The 18,582-nt window shown below is 43.9% G+C and overlaps 1 protein-coding gene across 1 annotated transcript in view; it reads right to left on the reverse strand.

Moving 5' to 3' along the window:
• The window catches only part of LOC144494018 (regulating synaptic membrane exocytosis protein 1-like), a gene marked incomplete at its 3' end in the record, with an annotated part of 567,179 nt that overhangs the window by 88,866 nt on the left and 459,731 nt on the right, over window positions 1-18,582 (reverse strand). Inside the window, exon 17 of the mRNA XM_078213592.1 lies at window positions 15,217-15,306. Within this exon, the coding sequence (XP_078069718.1) occupies window positions 15,217-15,306 (90 nt within the window). The remainder of the gene's footprint in view (window positions 1-15,216; window positions 15,307-18,582) is intronic.

Below are 18,582 nucleotides of genomic sequence, written 5' to 3' on the forward strand. Positions count from 1 at the left end.
ACCACCCTCTGTGTGAAAAAATTGCCTCTCTGGACCCTTTTGTATTTCTCCCTCTCACCTTAAACCTATGCCCTTTCGTTTTAGACTCCCCTACCTTTGGGAAAAGATATTGACTATCTAGCTGATCTATGCCCTTCATTATTTTATAGACCTTTAATAACATCACCCCTAAGCCTCCTACGCTCCAGAGAAAAAAGTGCCAGTCGATCCAGCCTCTCCTTATAACTCAAACCATCAAGACCCGGTAGCATCCTAGTAAATCTCTTCTGCACTTTTTCTAGTTTAATAATATTTTTTCTATAATAGGGTGACCAGAACTGTACAAGTTCCAAGTGTGGCCTTATCAATGTCTTGTACAACTTCAACAAGACGTCCAAACTCCTGTATTCAATGTTCTGACTCATGAAATCAAACATGCTGAATGCCTTCTTCACCACTCTGTCCACCTGTGACTCCACTTTCAAGGAGCTACGAACCTGTACCCCGAGATCTCTTCGTTCCATAACCCTCCCCAATGCCCTACCACTAACTAAGTCCTGCCCTGGTTTGATCTACCAAAACGCATCACCTCGCATTTATCTAAATCAAACTCCATCTGCCATTTGTCAACCCACTGGCCCAATTGATCAAGATCCCATTGCAATCCTAGATAACCTTCTTCACTGTCCACTATGCCACCAATCTTGGTGTCACCTGGAAACTTACTAACCATGCCTCCTAAATTCTCATCCAAATCATTAATATAAATGACAAATAACAGTGGATCCAGCACCGATCCCTGAAGCACACCGCTGGTCACAGGCCTCCAGTTTGAAAAAACAACCCTCGACAACCACCTTCTGTCATCAAGCCAGTTTTGTATCCATTTGGCTACCTCACCCTGGATCCCGTGCGATTTAACCTTATGCAACAACGTACCATGTGGTACCTTGTCAAAGGCCTTGCTAAAGTCCATGTAGACAACATCAACTGCACTGCCCTCATCTACCTTCTTGTTTACCCCTTCAAAAAACTCAATCAAATTTGTGAGACATGATTTTTCACTCACAAAGCCATGCTGTCCTTAATCAGTCCTTGCCTCTCTAAATGCTTGTAGATCCTGTCTCTCAAAATACCTTCTAACAACTTACCCACTACAGATGTGAGGCTCATCGGCCTGTAGTTCCCTGGCTTTTCCCTGCAGCCCTTCTTAAACAAAAGGCACAGCAATTGCAACTGTCCAATCTTCAGGCATGTCACCTGTGACTATCGATGATTCAAATATCTCTGCTAAGGGACCCGCAATTTCCTCCCTAGCCTCCCAAAATGTCCTGGGATGCACTTCATCAGGTCCCGGGGATTTATCTATCTTGATGCACTTTAAGACTTCCTTTTCTGTTTTGATTTGAAAATTATACACAGCACTGTCAATGTTGAGAAGTATTGAACAAGGTTTAACTCCTCTGATTAGTCCTGATACATGGCAGCAGTGAAGAGATGCTAATAATATTCAACTGAATTTTAATTGTAGTGATGCTCAGCTGCTAATGTTCCTTTAACATTTTCAGTTCCTTTGTTGAAATGTGTATGGGGTGGCACGGTGGTTAGCATTGCTGTCTCACAGCATTAGGGAACCAGGGCTTAATTCCAGCCTCGGGTGACTGTCTGTGTGGAGTTTGCACATTCTCCCCATGTCTGTGTGAGTTTCCTCCGAGTGCTCCAGTTTCCTCCCACAGCCCAAATATATGCGGGTTAGGTGCACAGGCCATGATAAATTGTTCCTTGATGTCAGAGGGATTAGCGGGGTAAATATATGGGGTTACAGGGAGGGAATGTTGTCGATGCAGGCTTGATAGACCAAATGGCCTGTAGATTCTATGATATGCTTGGGGACCTGAGTGGCACTTGTACCATTTTAAAAAAATACAAATTGGTGTAGACAGGCTGAAAAGAATGACCATTTTCACTCTTGGTGACATGTAGTCACTCTGCCTTTTGATTAGATACAGTAAAATCAGTCTGTTAATACAGTGCAAATAACAATCAACGCTAATACCGCACACCTATGTCTGTACTGTACAATACATTCCAAACCATGAGCACAAATATGCAATGACCAGATATTTCTGGCTTTCACGGATGAAATGTCAGTCATTTTAAGCAATCTGAGGTAGCAGCATAAAATTACTGGACATTTGGAAGGAGGTAGACTACCAAATGGTAAGATTTGAAATTAAACAAATCTGGATCCGCTGGACTGTTTTCAACTTTGAGGTGTTATGGGAAAAATATTAAAATGTTATGATTGTCAAGATGATGGGTGATAAGAGTTGGGAAATGTTGTGCACTTTGAGATCTGAGTACCAGCATGAAACTCTTGAAGGACAAGAAAGGGTGGCTTGATGCAGAATTAAGACTTCAGATTAAAGGCTTGTAAATACTCCAATCTCAGAATAGAAATCCCGAGAGCAGCGCTGTTATGTCTGCTCTGATGAAGTGTCATCCAGACTCGAATGTGAGCTCTATTTTGCCTCCACAGATGCTGTCAGACCTGCTGAGGTTTTCCAGCATTTTTTGTTTCTGTCATATCTGCACTGTGTTAGAATACAAACCTACCCAGACCTCTGGGGCTGAACCTTTGCTTTGTGGTGGGGGAGGATTTAGGAGTTGGGACTCTTTCCGGATCTCAAACTCACCCCTGGGGGGAAACAGTCACTGACCTGGAATTCTGACGGGGGTGTCCAATCAATTGTCAGAGACAGGTTCTCTGTTCAATTACGAGTGGTGGATAGGCTCTGGAAGCTGGAGGGTCATTCAGAAACCTCCTTTGAGGAAAATTAGTTGAAGCCAGTTGGGAAAATTAACTGGTCTTGCGGAAATAACAGTTCACAGTTGGTTTTAACTGAATTCAACTGGAATAACTGGATCTCTGCTCGTCCCAGTGGCTTGAATCATAGAATCCCTACAGTGCAGAAGAAGGCCATTTGTCCCTTCGAGCCTGCACTGACAACAATCCCACCCAGGCCCTATCCCCATAATCCCACATATTTACCCCACGAATCCCTCTAACCTACGCATCCTGGGACACTAAGGGGCAATTTAGCATAGCCAATCCACCTAACCCGCACATCTTTGGACTGTGGGATGAAACCGGAGCACCTGGAGGAAACCCACGCAGACACAGGGAGAATGTGCAAACTCCACACAGACAGTGACCGAAGCCAGGAGTCGAACCCAGGTCCCTGGAGCTGTGAGGCAGCAGTGCTAACCACTGTGCCACCGTGCCGTCCGAGCGGGGACATTGGAATCTTAATGGAATTAATTGACTTGTTTCATGTCCAACTGAAATTAACTGGAAATAAATGGCACATAGGAAACCAACTGAGGTTCCACTTCCCCACCAGTTCACTTCAATTATAACTATTTGAACTTCACTCAGCATGGGGCTAGGTAAAGAGTAAAACTCCCTCCACACTGTCCCATCAAAGACTCCCATGATAGGTACAGCATGGGGTTCGAAACAGAGTAAAGTTCCTTCCACATTGTCTGCATAAAACACTCCCAGGACAGGTACAGCACAGGGTTCGATATATAGTAAAGATCCTACTACACTCTCACCATCAAACACTCCCAGGACAGGTACAGCATGCGGTTAAATACAGAACAAGTCTCTCTCAACTGGTGGTACAGTGGTTAGCATTGCTGCCTCCCAGTGCCAGGGAACCGATTCAATTCAGGCATTGGGTGAGTGTCTACGTGGAGTTTGCAAACTTGTGTCTGCGTGGGTTTCCTCCAGGTACTCCGGTTCCCTCACACAGTTCAAAGAAGTGCAGCTTAGGTGGACTGGCCATGCTAAATTGCCCCTTAGTGTCCCAAGGTGTGTAGGTTAGGAAGGTTAGTAGGATAAATACATTGGGGCTATGGGGAAAGGGTGGAGGGTGGTACTGTTAAGATGCTCTAATTGTGAGTCAGTGCAGAATCGATGGGCCAAATGGCCTCCTTCTGCACAGTACAAATTCTCTGATTCTATGACACTGCCTTCATCAAACACTGCCAGGACAGGTACAGCACATGCAACTCTTGGAAGCCTGAGTTTTGGAGCTTGAGCCACTGTTGAGTATTCGCAAGACGGAAAGTATCGTGGATAGCACATATAGAGAGGTGGTCACACCGCAGGCTAAGACTCCACAGGCAGGAAGGGATTGGGTGACGACCAGGCAGAGCAAGAGGACGAGGCAGGCAATGTAGGAATCCCCTGTGGCCATTCCCTTGAAAACCACTTTGGATACTGTTAAGGGGAATGACCTCTCAGGGGAAAAAAGCAGCCACATTTGTAGCACCACGTTTGGCTCTGCTTCACAGAGGAGAAGCAAAAGGAGGAGAAATGCAAGAGTAATAGGGGATTCAAATGTGAGGGAAATAGCTAGACATTTCTGTGGCCACAAAGGATGGCATGTTGCCTCGCTGGTACTAGTGTCAAGGATGTCTAAGAACAATTGCAGGACATTCTAAAGGGGGAGGATGACTAGTAGTCATGGGACATGTTGGTACAAACGACATAGTTTAAAAATGGTTGAGGTCCTAAAAGGAGCAAGCTGAAAAATAGGACCTCTAAGGTAGTTACACCTCAGGATTACTACCAGTGCCACGTGCTGGTCAGAGTAGAAACAGCAGGATCCATAGGATGAATATGTGGCTGAAAAGATGGTATTAGGAGAGAGTTTCAGATCCCTGGGACATTGGGACCAGTTCTGGGGGAGGTGAGACCTGTACAAACTGGACAGATTACACCTGGGAAGGACCGGGACTGATGTAGCAGGGGAAGGGAACCTATGTAAGGATTCAGAGCAAGGGGAATCAAGAACAAGAGGAAAAGACAACAAAGATAATAAGAAAAGTGATCGAGAAATCAAGGACTAGAATCAGATAAGGGCACAGTAAAAAATAGTAAGAATGGGACAAGGAACATTAAAGGGGCTAAAGATTTCGTACCTAAATGCTTGGAGCATTCGGAATAAAATGGATGAATTAGTTGTGCAGGTAGATGTAAAGTGGTACGGTATAATTGGCATTACAGTGAAATATCTCCAAGGTGACCAAGGATGGGAACTAAACATTGAGGGCTATTCAGTGTTTAGGAAGGACAGATAGAAAGGAAAAGGTTGCTTAAAGAAGATATTGAAACGATATTGAGGAAAGATATTAGCACAGATTATGTGGAATCTATGAGTTGAGTTAAGAAACACCAAGGGGCAAAAAACATTCATGGGGGTGCCATACCAGACCTCCAAACTGCAGTGGTAATGTTGGAAATGGAATTAGATGGGAAATCAGAAATGCATATGATAACAGAATATTTGTGATTATGGGTGACTTTAATCTGTATATAGAGTGGGTGAGTCAAATTAGTCACAGTACAATAGAGGAGGAATTTCAGGAGTGCATACGGGATCGTTTTCTGGACCAAAGGCGTGCGGCTTAGGTTGTTTGGCCATGCAAAATTGCTCCTTAATATCAGGGAGACTAGCATACATAGAAACCCTACAGTGCAGAAGGAGGCCATTCGGCCCATCGAGTCTGCACCGACCACAATCCCACCCAGGCCCTCCCCCCACATATTTTACCCGCTAATCCCTCTAACCTACGCATCCCAGGACTCCAAGGGACAATTTTTAACCTGGCCAATCAACCTAACCCGCACATCTTTGGACTGTGGGAGGAAACCGGAGCACCCGGAGGAAACCCACGCAGACACGAGGAGAATGTGCAAACTCCACACAGACAGTGACCCGAGCCGGGAATCGAACCCGGGATCCTGGAGCTGTGAAGCAGCAGTGCTAACCACTGTGCTACCGTGCCGCCCCAGGGGGGTTACGGGGATAAGGCCTTAGATGGCAGCAGTTGGAAGGTTTGGGATTCTTGTCAGTGCAGGCTTGATGGGCCAACTGGCCTTCTTCTGTAGTGTAGGGATTCTATGAGTTGATGAATACATTGAGTAACTAACAAGTGAACAGGCCATTGTGGATTGGGTATTGTGCAATGAGAAAGGATTAGTTCGCTATCTAATTGTGAGAGCGCACTTGGGGATGAGTGACCATAATCTGATCGAATTTTTTATCAAGGTGAAGTAGTTGATTCTGAGACCAGGGTCCTGAATTTCAATAAACGTAACTAGGATGGAATGAAACATGATCGGTGGGAGTGCAGGACAGGCAGGTGCCTATGAAAAGGAAAGGCAGGATCCAGGAACCGTGGATGACCAGGGAAATTGTGAGTTAGTCAAAAAGAAAAAGGATGAGGCCTAGGCAATTCAAAACAAATAAAGCATTTGAAGAATACAGGGAAAGTAGAAAAGAGCTCAAACAGGGCATTCGGAAGGCAAGAAGGGGTCACAAAATGTTTTTGGCAGGCAGGATTAAGGAGAATCCCAAGGCATTTTATACATATATTGGGAACAAGAGGGTAGCTAGAGAAAGAGTTGGTCCACTTAAGGACAAAGGAAGGAAATCATGTGTTTAACCAAAGAAGTGGGTGAGATCCTTAATGAGTATTCACAAAGGAGAGGGATACGTCAATTGATGGTGTCTTTGAGGGGTGTGTAAATCCTTTAGAACAAGTCATCATTACAAGGGAGGAAGTGTTAGGTGAATTAGAAAACATTAAGGTAGACAAATCCCCAGGGCCAGATTGCATCAATCCCAGATTACTGGGATTACTGAAGGTGTCAAGAGATGAAATTGATGGACCTCTAACAGAAATCTTTGTTTCTTCGTTGGCCACTGGTGAGGTACCAGAGGATTGGAGGATAGCCAATGTTGTCCCATTATTTAAGAAGGGTAGCAAGGATAACCTGGGTAATTATAGGCCAGTAAGCTTGGCATCAGTGATAGGGAAACTGTTGGAGAAGATTCTTAGCAATGGGATTTATACACATTTGGAACTGAATGGTCTTGGTAGCGACAGACAGCATGGTTTTGCACGTGGGAGGTCATGTCTCACTAAATTAATTGATTTTTTGAGGAGGTGACAAAAATGATTGACGAGGGAAGGGGTGTGGATGTTGTCTACTTCACTTTAGTAAGGCATTTGACAAGGTCCCTCATGGCAGGCTGGTGCAAAAGATTAAATCTCACGGGATCAGGGGTGAACGAGCTAGATGGATTCAGAACTGGCTTGGCCATAGAAGACAGAAGGTAGCGGTGGAAGGGTCATAGAGGTTTACAGCATGGAAACAGGCCCTTTGGCCCAAGTTGTCCATGTTGCCCTTTTTTTTTTAAAACCCCTAAGCTAATTCCAATTGCCCGCATTTGGCCCATATCCCTCTACACCCATCGTACCCATGTAACTATCTAAATGTTTTTTTTTAAAAGACAAAATTGTACCCGTCTCTACTCCTACCTCTGGCAGCTTGTTCCAGACACTCACCATCGTGTGTGAAAAAATTGCCCCTCTGGACACTTTTGTATCTCTCCCCTCTCACCTTAAACCTATGACTCCCCTACCTTTGGGGAAAGACATTGACTATCTAGCTGATCTATGCCCCTCATTATTTTATAGACCTCTATAAGATCACCCCTCAGCCTCCTACGCTCCAGAGAAAAAAAAAGTCCCAGTCTATCCAGCCTCTCCTCATAACTCAATCCATCAAGTCCCGGGAGCATCCTAGTAAATCTTTTCTACACTCTTTCTAGTTTAATAATATCCTTTCTATAATAGGATGATCAGAATTGCACACAGTATTCCAAGTGTGGCCTTACCAATGTCTTGTGCGACTTCAACAAGACATTCCAACTCCTGTATTCAATGTTCTGACCGATGAAACCAAGCATGCCGAATGCCTTCTTCACCATTCTGTTCACCTGTGACTCCACTTTCAAGGAGCTATGAATCTGTACCCCTAGATCGCTTTGTTCTGTAACTCTCCCCAATGCCCTACCATTAACTGAGTAAGTCCTGCCCTGGTTCAATCTACCAAAATGCATCACCTCGCACTTGTCTAAATTAAACTCCATCTGCCATTCGTCAGCCCAGTGGCCCAATTGATCAGGATCCTGTTGCAAGGACTGCGGATTGTTTTTCTGAATGGTGTTTCGCAGGGATCAGTGCTGGGACCTCTGCTGTTTGTAATATATATCAATGATTTGGAAGGAAACGTAGCTGGTCTGATTAGCAAGTTTGCGGTTGATACTAAGATTGGCGGAGTTGCGGATAGTGATGAAGATTGTCAGAGAATACAGCAGGATATAGATAGACTGGAAAATTGGGCGGAGAAATATCAGATGGAATTTAATCCAGACAAATGCGAGATGATGCATTTTGGTGGATCCAATTCAGGTGGGAGCTATAAAATAAATGGCAGAACAATCAGGAGCATAGACACACAGAGAGATCTGGGAGTACAGTAAGGTCCACAGATCCTTAAAAGTGACAGCACAGGTGGAAAAGGTGGTGAAGAAAGCATATGGCATGTTTGCCTTCATTGGATGGGGCATCGGGTATAAAAATTGGCAAATTATGTTACAGTTGTATAAAACTGACTGCAAAGATTTCTATAGGTATGTAAAGAGAAGATTAACAAAACAAATTGTAGGCCCCTTAAAGTCAGAGATGGGGGAATTCATAATGTGGAACAAAGAAATGGCTGAGGAACTAAATTTGTACTTTGCTTCTGTCTTCATAAAGGTAGACATGAATAATGTACCAGTGGCATCATGGTTAGCATTGCTGCCTCACAGCTGCAGGGACCCAGGATCGATTACACATTAGGCGACTGTCTGTGTGGAGTTTGTACGTTCTTCCCATGTCTGCGTGGGTTCCTCCGGGTGCTCCGCTTTCTTCCCACAGTCCAAAGACATGTAGGTGAGGTGGATTGGCCAGGCTAAATTGCCCTTAGTGTAGGTTAGATAGATTAGTTATGTAAAACGTGTTGGGTTATGGGGATAGGGTGGAAGATAGGGCCTGGGGAAGAAGACACTTTGTCAGAGAGTCAGTGCAGATTCGATGGGCTGAATGGCCTCTTCTACACTGTACAGATTCAATGAATCTATGGTTCTAAGTTCTGAGAAACACAGGTTTTAGTGAGGAGCTGAAGGAAATCAGTGTTAGTGGAGAAATGGTTTGAGGGAAATTAATGGGATTGAAGGCAGATAAATCTTCAGGGCCTGATAATCTTCATTCCAGATTGCTTAAGGAAGTGGCCCTAGAGATAGTAGACCCAAAGGTCGTCATTTTCCAAAATTCTTTGGGTTCAGAAATGGTTCCGATGTATTGGAGGGTAGCTAATGTGAGCCCACTATTTGAAAAGTGAGTTCGAGAGAAAACAGACCAGTGAGCCTAAATTGCTTGAGTCCATTATTAAGGATTTCATAGCACAGCATTTGGAAAGCAGTGGTATAATCAGACAAAGTTAGCATGGATTCACGAAAGGGAAAACATGCTTGACAAATCTACTGGAGTTCCTTGGGGATGTAACTAGTCGAGCTGACAAGGGAAAACGAGTGAATTTGGTTTATTTGGATTTTCAGAAGGCTTTCGACAAGGTCTCACATAGCAGAGTACGATGTAAAGTTAAAACGCATGGGATTGCAGGTAATGTCTTGAGATGGATAGAAAGCTGGTTTGCAGGCAGGGTTTGAATAAATGGGTCTTTTTCTGATTGGCAGGCAGTGACTAATGGGGTACCACAGGAATCTGTTCTAGGACCCAAACTGTTCACATTATATATTAATGATTTGGACGAGTGAACTAAATGTATTATCTCCAAATTTCAGATGATACAAAGTTGGGTGGGAGGGGGAGCTGTGAGGAGGATGCAGAGGTGCTTTAGCATGATTTGGACAGGCAGAGTGAGTGGGCACATGCATTGCAGATGCAGTATAATGTGGATAACTGTGAGGTTGGCCTTCATAGCGAGAGGATTTGAGTACAAGAATAGACATATTTTACTGAAATTGTACGGGGCATTGGTGAGGCCACACCTGAAGTATTCTGCGCCGTTTTGGTGTCCTTAATGGGGAAGGACATTCTTGATAGAGAGGAAATGCAGCAAAGGTTTACCAGGCTGATTCCTGGTATGAGGAGAGACTAATGGTGAGGATCATAGAGTCATAGAGGTTTACAGCATGGAAACAGCCCAACTTGTCCATGCTGCCCTTTTTTTTAAAAACCCCTAAGCTAATCCCAATTGCCCGCATTTGGCCCATATTCCTCTATACCCATCATATTCGCTGGAGTTTAGAAGAGTGAGAGGGGATCTCATAAAAACTTACAAAATTCTAACAGGATTAGATAGGGTGGATTCAGAAAGAGTGTTCCTGATGGTGGTGTGTCCAGAACTAGGGTTCGTAGTTTCAGGATCAGGACTTTTGGGACTGAGGCGAATAGAAATCTCTTTACTTAGAGAGTGGTGAATCTGTGGAATTCACCACCACAGAAAGTAGTTGAGGCCAAAATATTGTGTGATTTCACGAAGGAATTAAATACAGCTCTTAGGGCTAAAGGGATCAAGGGCTATGGGAGAAGACAAGATCAGGATATTGAATTTGATAATCAGCCAGGATCATAATGAATGGCAGAGCAGGCTTGAAGGGCCAAATGGCTTACTCCTGCTTCTGTTTGCTATGTATGTTTCTATATAGAGTAAAAAACACCCTCCCCACACTGTCCTCATCAAACACTCTCCGAACAGGTACAGCATGAGTTTAGATACAGAGTAAAGCTCCCTCCACACCGACCCCATCAAACATCCCAAGACAGGGACAGCATAGGGTTAGATACAGAGTAAAGCTCCCTCCACACTATCCCCATCAAACACTCCCAGGACAGGGACAGCATGGGATTATATACAGAGGTAAGCTCCTTCCACATTGTCCCCCTCAAACACTCAGGACAGGTACAGAATGGGGTTAGATACAGAATAAAGCACCCTGTATACAGTCATCCAGCCTGACAGGAGCAGTTGGCTGCGATAAATAGTAAGTAACTGACATGGTCTTCAACATGCCCTTTCAGCAACTTCTTAAAAGTAGTTAATTTAAAAAATACATAAAACATCCACAACTGTGGAGCAGATGGGAAAAATGTGAAGTTGTTCACATTGGTAGGAGTAAAAAAGCAGAGTATTAGTTAAATGGAGATCGACTACAGAATGCTGATGTGCAGAGGGATTTAGGCGTTCTCATGCGTGAGTCGCAAAGTTAGTATGCAGATACAGAAAGTAATAAGAAGGCGATTAGAACACTATCTTTTATTACAAGAGGAATTGAACATAAAAGGATGTTATGTTTCACTTATGCAGGGCAATGGTGAGACTGCATCTCGAATACTGTGTGCAGCTTCTGTCTCCTTATTTAAGGAAGGGTGTAAATGCATTTACAGGAGGTTTAATGGACTGATATCTGGAATAAGTGGATTGTTTTATGAGGAATGGTTAGACAGACTGGGATTGTTTCCACAGAAGTTTAGAAGAGCGAAGGGTGACTTCATTGTAGTCTATAAGATCCTGAACGATCTTGAAAAGGTGAATGTGGAAAGGATATTTCCTGTGGTGGTGAGATCAGAACTAGGGGGCATGATTTTAAAATGAGGGGATGCTCTATAGGACAGAAACGAAGAGAATTTCTTTCTCTCAGAGGGCGTGCAACTTTGGAATTCTCTGCCTCAGAAGGTGGTGGAGGCAGGGTCATTGCATATTTTTAAGGTGGAGGTAGATAGACTCTTGTTAGGGAAGGGAATCATAGGTTATGGGGGGTAGATGGCAAATTCGAAACATAAACAAATCAGCTATGATTGTATTGAATGGCAGAGCATGCTCGAGGGGCCAAATGGCCTACGCCGATTTTATATATTTGTAACCCCTTTACAGGAAGGCTTTGGAAACATCTTACCCAGGCAGGCAGAGAGGGCCTGTAGGCTTGACAAGAATATGACCTCCTCCCAACTCCAGGCTGCCACAGATTGTCCACTTCCAAGTGGTTGCCCCGTACTGCACTGGGAAATTGGAGGGAAATGGTAAAATCCCATTTAACAAGGCCCTTAATGGGCTTCATTGCCCAGCCCGTTAGGGTCAAGAAACCGATAGGCTGGCTAATACATAGACAAAGACGCAATTGCAAGATAATGGTTAGAATCCATTATCTTGCCAATTGTGTCTTTGTCGAGATATGCCGTTTTTGTGAAACCGACCTCTTCACTCACCTGATGAAGGAGCAGTGCTCCGAACCTGTTGGACATTAACCTGGTGTTGTGAGACTTCTTACTGTGCCCATTCAGTAAGATTGCCCGTTCTCAGGATTCTTGTCCAGCCAGAGGAATTAACGATTCATCTCTTAAACACCATCTTTTGAGACAATGACATTTTACGAACATTTATGTTCAATAAAAATGTTACAGATGAGACATTCCTGGGTTATCCTACTGGCTAAGAAAGTATTTATTTGGATTCCAATTGAAATGTGACCGTGGAATACCATGAGGATGGGCATGCTAAGCAATCAATGGCAGGAGTGCAGGGGCAGGAGATTATGTGATAAAACCTCCCGGAATGCATCCAACAAGAGTTTGGAACCCTACCTACAGTTGGGACACCAAGCCAATCAGATCAGTGAGCTTTGTTGGTGTTTCTGCAGGGTTTGTGCTTCAATTACATTGGGAGTTGATGGGTGCAGTGCCCTGTGGAAACTGCCTATCACTGATTCTCACTGGGCCATAGTTACTGCATTAAAACACACTCTATTGAGATAACTAAATGGCTGTTTAGGATTTGTGAGGCTAGACAGTCACCATGAGCAGTTGTGAAATATTGAACTTGAAAGTTTATTAGTCACAAGTAGGCTTATACTAACACTGCAATGAAGTTACTGTGAAAATCCCCGAGTTGCCACACTCCGACGCCTGTTCGGGTACACTGAGGGAGAATTTAGCATTTCTTTCTGGATAGAACATAGAACATTACAGCGCAGTACAGGCCCTTCGGCCCTCGATGTTGCGCCGACCAGTGGTACCAATCTAAAGCCCCTCTAATCTACACTATTCCAATATCATCCATATGTTTATCCAATAACCACTTGAACGCTCTCAACGTTGACGAGTCCACTACTGCTGCAGGCAGGGCATTCCACACCCTTACTACTCTCTGAGTAAAGAACCTACCTCTAACATCTGTCCTATATCTCTCACCCCTCAATTTAAGGCTATGTCCCCTCATGCTCGCCAACACCATCCGAGGAAAAAGGCTCTCACTATCCACCCTATCTAATCCTCTGATCATCTTGTATGCCTCCATTAAGTCACCTCTTAACCTTCTCTCTAACGAAAACAACCTCAAGCCCCTCAGCCTTTCCTCATACGATTTTCCCACCATACTAGGCAACATCCTGGTAAATCTCCTCTGCACCCTTTCCAACACTTCCACATCTTTCCTATAATACGCGACCAGAACTGTACGTAATACTCCAAATGCGGCCGCACCAGAGTTTTGTACAGTTGCAGCATGACCTCCTGGCTCCGAAACTCAATCCCTCTACCAATAAAAGCTAACACACCGTACGCCTTCTTAACAACCCTATCAACCTGGGTGCCAACTTTCAGGGATCTATGCACATGGACACCCAGATCCCTCTGTTCATCCACACTACCAAGTATCTTACCATTAGCCCAGTACTCTGTATTACAGAATCATAGAATCATAGAAACCCTACAGCACAGAAAGAGGCCATTCGGCCCATCGAGTCTGCACCGACCACAATCCCACCCAGGCCCTACCCCCATATCCCGACATATTTACCCACTAATCCCTCTAACTTACGCATCTCAGGACACTAAGGGCAATTTTAGCATGGCCAATCAACCTAACCCGCACATCTTTGGACTGTGGGAGGAAACCGGAGCACCCGGAGAAAACCCACGCAGACACGAGGAGAATGTGCAAACTCCACACAGACAGTGACCCAAGCCGGGAATCGAACCCAGGTCCCTGGAGCTGTGAAGCAGCAGTGCTAACCACTGTGCTACCGTGCCGCCCTGTTACTCCTTCCAAAGTGAATCACCTCACACTTTTCCGCATTAAACTCCATTTGCACCTCTCAGCCCAGCTTATCTATGTCCCTCTGTAACCTGCCACTTCCCTCCGCACTGTCGACAACTCCACCGACTTTAGTGTCATCCGCAAATTTACTAATCCATCCTTCCACGCCCTCATCCAAGTCATTAATAAAAATGACAAACAGCAGTGGCCCCAAAACAGATCCTTGCGGTACACCACTAGTAACTGAACTCCAGGATAAATATTTCCCATCAACCACCACCCTTTGTTTTCTTACAGCTAGCCAATTCCTGATCCAAACCACGAAATCACCCTCAATCCCATGTGTCCATATTTTCTGCAAAAGCATGGGGAACCTTATCAAACGGGATATTATACTCCCATACTGTTTTCACCTGGCACTCAGACATACACTTTCCAGCATAGGTGAACAGGAGCTGTCAGGAGCAGAAAACCTGACTAACTATTCCACTCTGTTGCCTCATCTGAGGTCAGCTAAGTTCAGACCAAGAATAGTGGCTGGGACTTGGGCTGAAATTCTCCGACCTCACCTGTGGCTGGGATTCTCCAGTCCTGTTGCAGTAAATGGAGTTTGACTGAACACTAAATTCTCCATTCTTACTGGCAGCAGTGGTGGGGCAAATGAGATCGGAGAATCCCAGCCTTTGTCTCGCTCAGTCGCATAGTAAATGCTTAATGTGATGAGCTCAAGAACTGTTAAATATAAAATCTTTTAAAAACATATCTCAGAAAGTCAGTTAAATATGTTGGGGCAGAAACAGGAAGGATTTACTTTTTCTTTTAAGAGAACTGTCAGGGCAGTAAGATGATAGAAAATGTTTCAAAAAAGTTTAAATTTCCAATTCCTATTTTCTAAAACTATAGTCACTGAGATTTGTTAACCAGTGTCACTGTCAACATATGAAAGGCTTTCGATGAAGCACAATCACAAAACTGGAAGAAGACAGGGTGAGCAAGGAAAGTCGAAACTACTGGAATGACAAGCACTCAATGCAAACAACGGCAAGAGGTTAAATGGTTCAGGCCTGACGATTGGTTTAAGCAAAAAGGCAGAAAACATTGCAAATACTGTTTTAGTGTGAACATGACACAAATCCAAGAATCCTGCAGGGTCTTGCGAAAGAAACATGGAATCATCGTCACAGATGACAAGGATAATAAAGGGTTGGATATACCTGTCTCGTTCTGGTGACTGTAAACTAGAGTCTGGTCTCAAACAGTTGGTGCTAGCACTCCTAGCCCTGTCAAGAGAGTGCTGTATTTCACTAATGCCAGTACATGGTATCCAATGGTGGAAGAGAAAGAGGATAGAAGAGGAAAACAAAGAAAGAATATAATGTTAGATTGTAAATCATAAAGGCAATGCACTCTTAAAAACATGAATCAGAAAACAGTTAATGATTGCAACCATTCAGTAATACTGAAAAGTTGGCTGGATGAATGTTAAAACAATTCACTCAAAAACAAAATCATCGTACAGTTAAATATTAAATATTTGACAATTATTTACTAATGCTATATACAGAGCAATAAACTATTTCATTAGCACAGATCAATATAACAAGCAGGAGTTGGTTTGTGTGTTGTGGATTGAGAGAGTACTGACATGGTTTACAACTGACATGCTGATGATTTCTGTATGGGACTGGACAAGCTGCAGAAGGAATTCATGAAAGGTGACAGTTTGATTTGGGTGATTTTAATGTTGAAAAATATCAGTCTTTGTTCTAGCCCTATTTCAAGACCTGCTGAGTGTTAGGCTGCTGACTTTTTGGGAGTTAGCTGCTGAAAGGGCAGAAGACATTCCTGCAAAGATTTTGGAAAGTTGAAGGTAATTTGTTCAACAATGTATTAATTTAAGATTATTGTGAGCACTGTAACAAATCAAGGATCAGGACTTAAACAGGGCGGCATGGTGGCACAGTGGTTAGCACTGCTGCGTCACAGCTCCAGGGACCTGGGTTTGATTCCCGGTTTGTCTGTGTGGAGTTTGCACATTCTCCCCATGTCTGCGTGGGTTTCCTCCAGGTGCTCCGGTTTCCTCCCACAGTCCAAAGATATGCAGGTTAAGCTGATTGGCCATGCCAAATTGCCCCTTAGTGTCCCGGGATGCATAACTTAGAGGGATTAGCAGGGTACAGTGGGGTAACAGGAATAGGGCCTGGGTGGGATTGTCGTTGGTGCAGGCTCGATGGGCCAAATAGCCTCCTTCAGTGGATTCTATGATCCTAAACCCTTTCAGTGGATTCTATGATCCTAAACCCTTTCAGTGGATTCTATGATCCTAAACCCTTTCAGTGGATTCTATGATCCTAAGCAGATGGATAAAATCTTTATGCTAAAAGCATTACAGACTTCAAGCAACTTGATTTCCCTAGAGTGTCTGTTTTGTAACGTGTAGTAATGTACCTACAATTTACATTCATATTTCATCGAGCTATTGTTTCATAATTTATTTCAAGGCAAATCTTCTAGACACAATAGTGAATGAGTTCCCATTTAAATATTGTTAACATGTTTACTTTAATACAGGCATCAGTTTCACTGTAATACGGCAGACAATGGTTAACAACAGTGCACGAAGATGAGCATACAATCTGGACCCTCTTCTTTCAAAAACAGCTTATTTTACAACAGAATGAAACATCCCAAGGCACTTCAGAGGAACATGAAAAAACAAAAAATTACACTGAGTCACATTAGGAGATAGGGTAGGTGACAAAAAGCTTGATGAAACAAGTAGATCTTGAAGAAGGAAGATTAGATAGAGAGGTGGAGAGATGTACAGAGGCTATTCCAGAGCTTGGGACCTATGCAGCTGAAAGCACAGTCAACATTGGAGGAGTGATTAAAATTGGGGAGCTCAAGAGACCAGAATTAGAGAAATCATAGAATCCCTACAGTGCAGAAGGAGGCCATTCAGCCCATCAAGTACACACCGACAACAATCCCATCCAGGCCCTATCCCCGTAACCCCACATATTTACCCTGCAAACTCCTCCAACCAACGCATCCCGGGTCACTAAAGGGCAATTTAGCATGTCCAATAAACCTAACCTGCACATCTTTGGGAGGAAACCGGAGCACCCAGAGGAAACCCACACAGACACGGGGAGAATATGCAAACTCCACACAGACAGTGACCCAAGCCAGGAATCGAACCCTGGAGCTGTGAGGCAGCAGTGCTAACCACTGTGCCACCAAATGTGGAAATCCGAGGGGATTGTGGAGACAAAGAGATTATAAAGAAAGGGAGGGGCAAAGCCATGGAGGGATATGAAAACAAGGATGTAAAATTCAAGACATTTCTAACAGGTGCTAATATACGTCACTGAGCACAGAGGTGATAGTTGAATGGGACTCGCTGTGAGCAAAGACACAGACAGAAGAGTTTTGGATGATCTCAAGATTACAAATAGTAGAATAGGGGAGACCAGCCAGGAGTGCATGGAAATATTCAGATCTAAAGGATGAGGGCTGAGGGTGCACAGTCAGTCAGTCAGATACAGAGGTCAGGGCAAGCAATGTTATGGAGGTGGAAATGGACGGTCTTAGAGATGACATGTATATGAGGTCAGAAGCTCATCTCAAGACACAAAGTGATACCAAGGTTGCAAATAGTTTGGTGGAATTGCAGGCTGTTGCCAGGGAGAGGGACAGAGTCAATGGCTTGGAATAGAGCTGGTGATATGGACTAAGAACACCTAAAGTTTTCCAAATATTTATCTGGAGGAAATTTCTTCTCAGTCAGGTCTGCAGATTAACAATTGTATATTTGATATTATGCCAATATACTTTTCTAATGAAACACTTCAATGGCAGAATAACTCAACAAAATGACTGACAGCAAAAAAAAAGCAACAACTGTCAGATCTCAAACTGGCTTTCAAATATTTTTTCAAACTGTTTACAAACAAGTTTCTAATCTACTGATTGTGAGTTTCAACAAAAACACATACTTCACTTGTGACTGCATCACCCCAACCAGGTATAGCACTCCAAACCTGACAGTAACTCTCTAACCCTGACTGCAACACTTCCAACTCTGGAGGGTGCACAGCCAGAGTTGGAAAGTGTACAGTCAGAGATTGAAAATGTACAGAGATGGAAAGTGTACAGAGATGGAAAGTGTGCAGTCAGAGATGGAGGGTGCAGAGTCAGAGATGGAAGGTGTACATTTAGAAATAGATGGTGTACAGTCAAAAATGAATGGTGTATAGTCATTGTTTGAGAGTGTAAGTCAGAGGTGGTGCGTGTAGAGTCAAAGATGGAGGGTGTTCAGAGATTTCAACAAGGTCTGCGCATAGTGGATATTGGATGAGTTGGCATGCAGGGCATAAGGAGAAGAGGAAATGGGGGCATGGGTAGGCATAAGTTGCCATGGATGGGGGCATGGAGAGTCTGTGGGGGATGATTGTGTGTGATGAGTGAGATGTTAGGGTCTGATATTTAACAAAACAACTGGGACAAAGTCCCAGAGAACCGATGACACAGATCATTCAGGAAGAACAGCTCACCTTGGCACTTGGCAGCCTCTATGG

The sequence above is a fragment of the Mustelus asterias genome, chromosome 5 (assembly GCF_964213995.1).
Source record: "Mustelus asterias chromosome 5, sMusAst1.hap1.1, whole genome shotgun sequence".
Taxonomy (NCBI): Eukaryota; Metazoa; Chordata; class Chondrichthyes; order Carcharhiniformes; family Triakidae; genus Mustelus; species Mustelus asterias.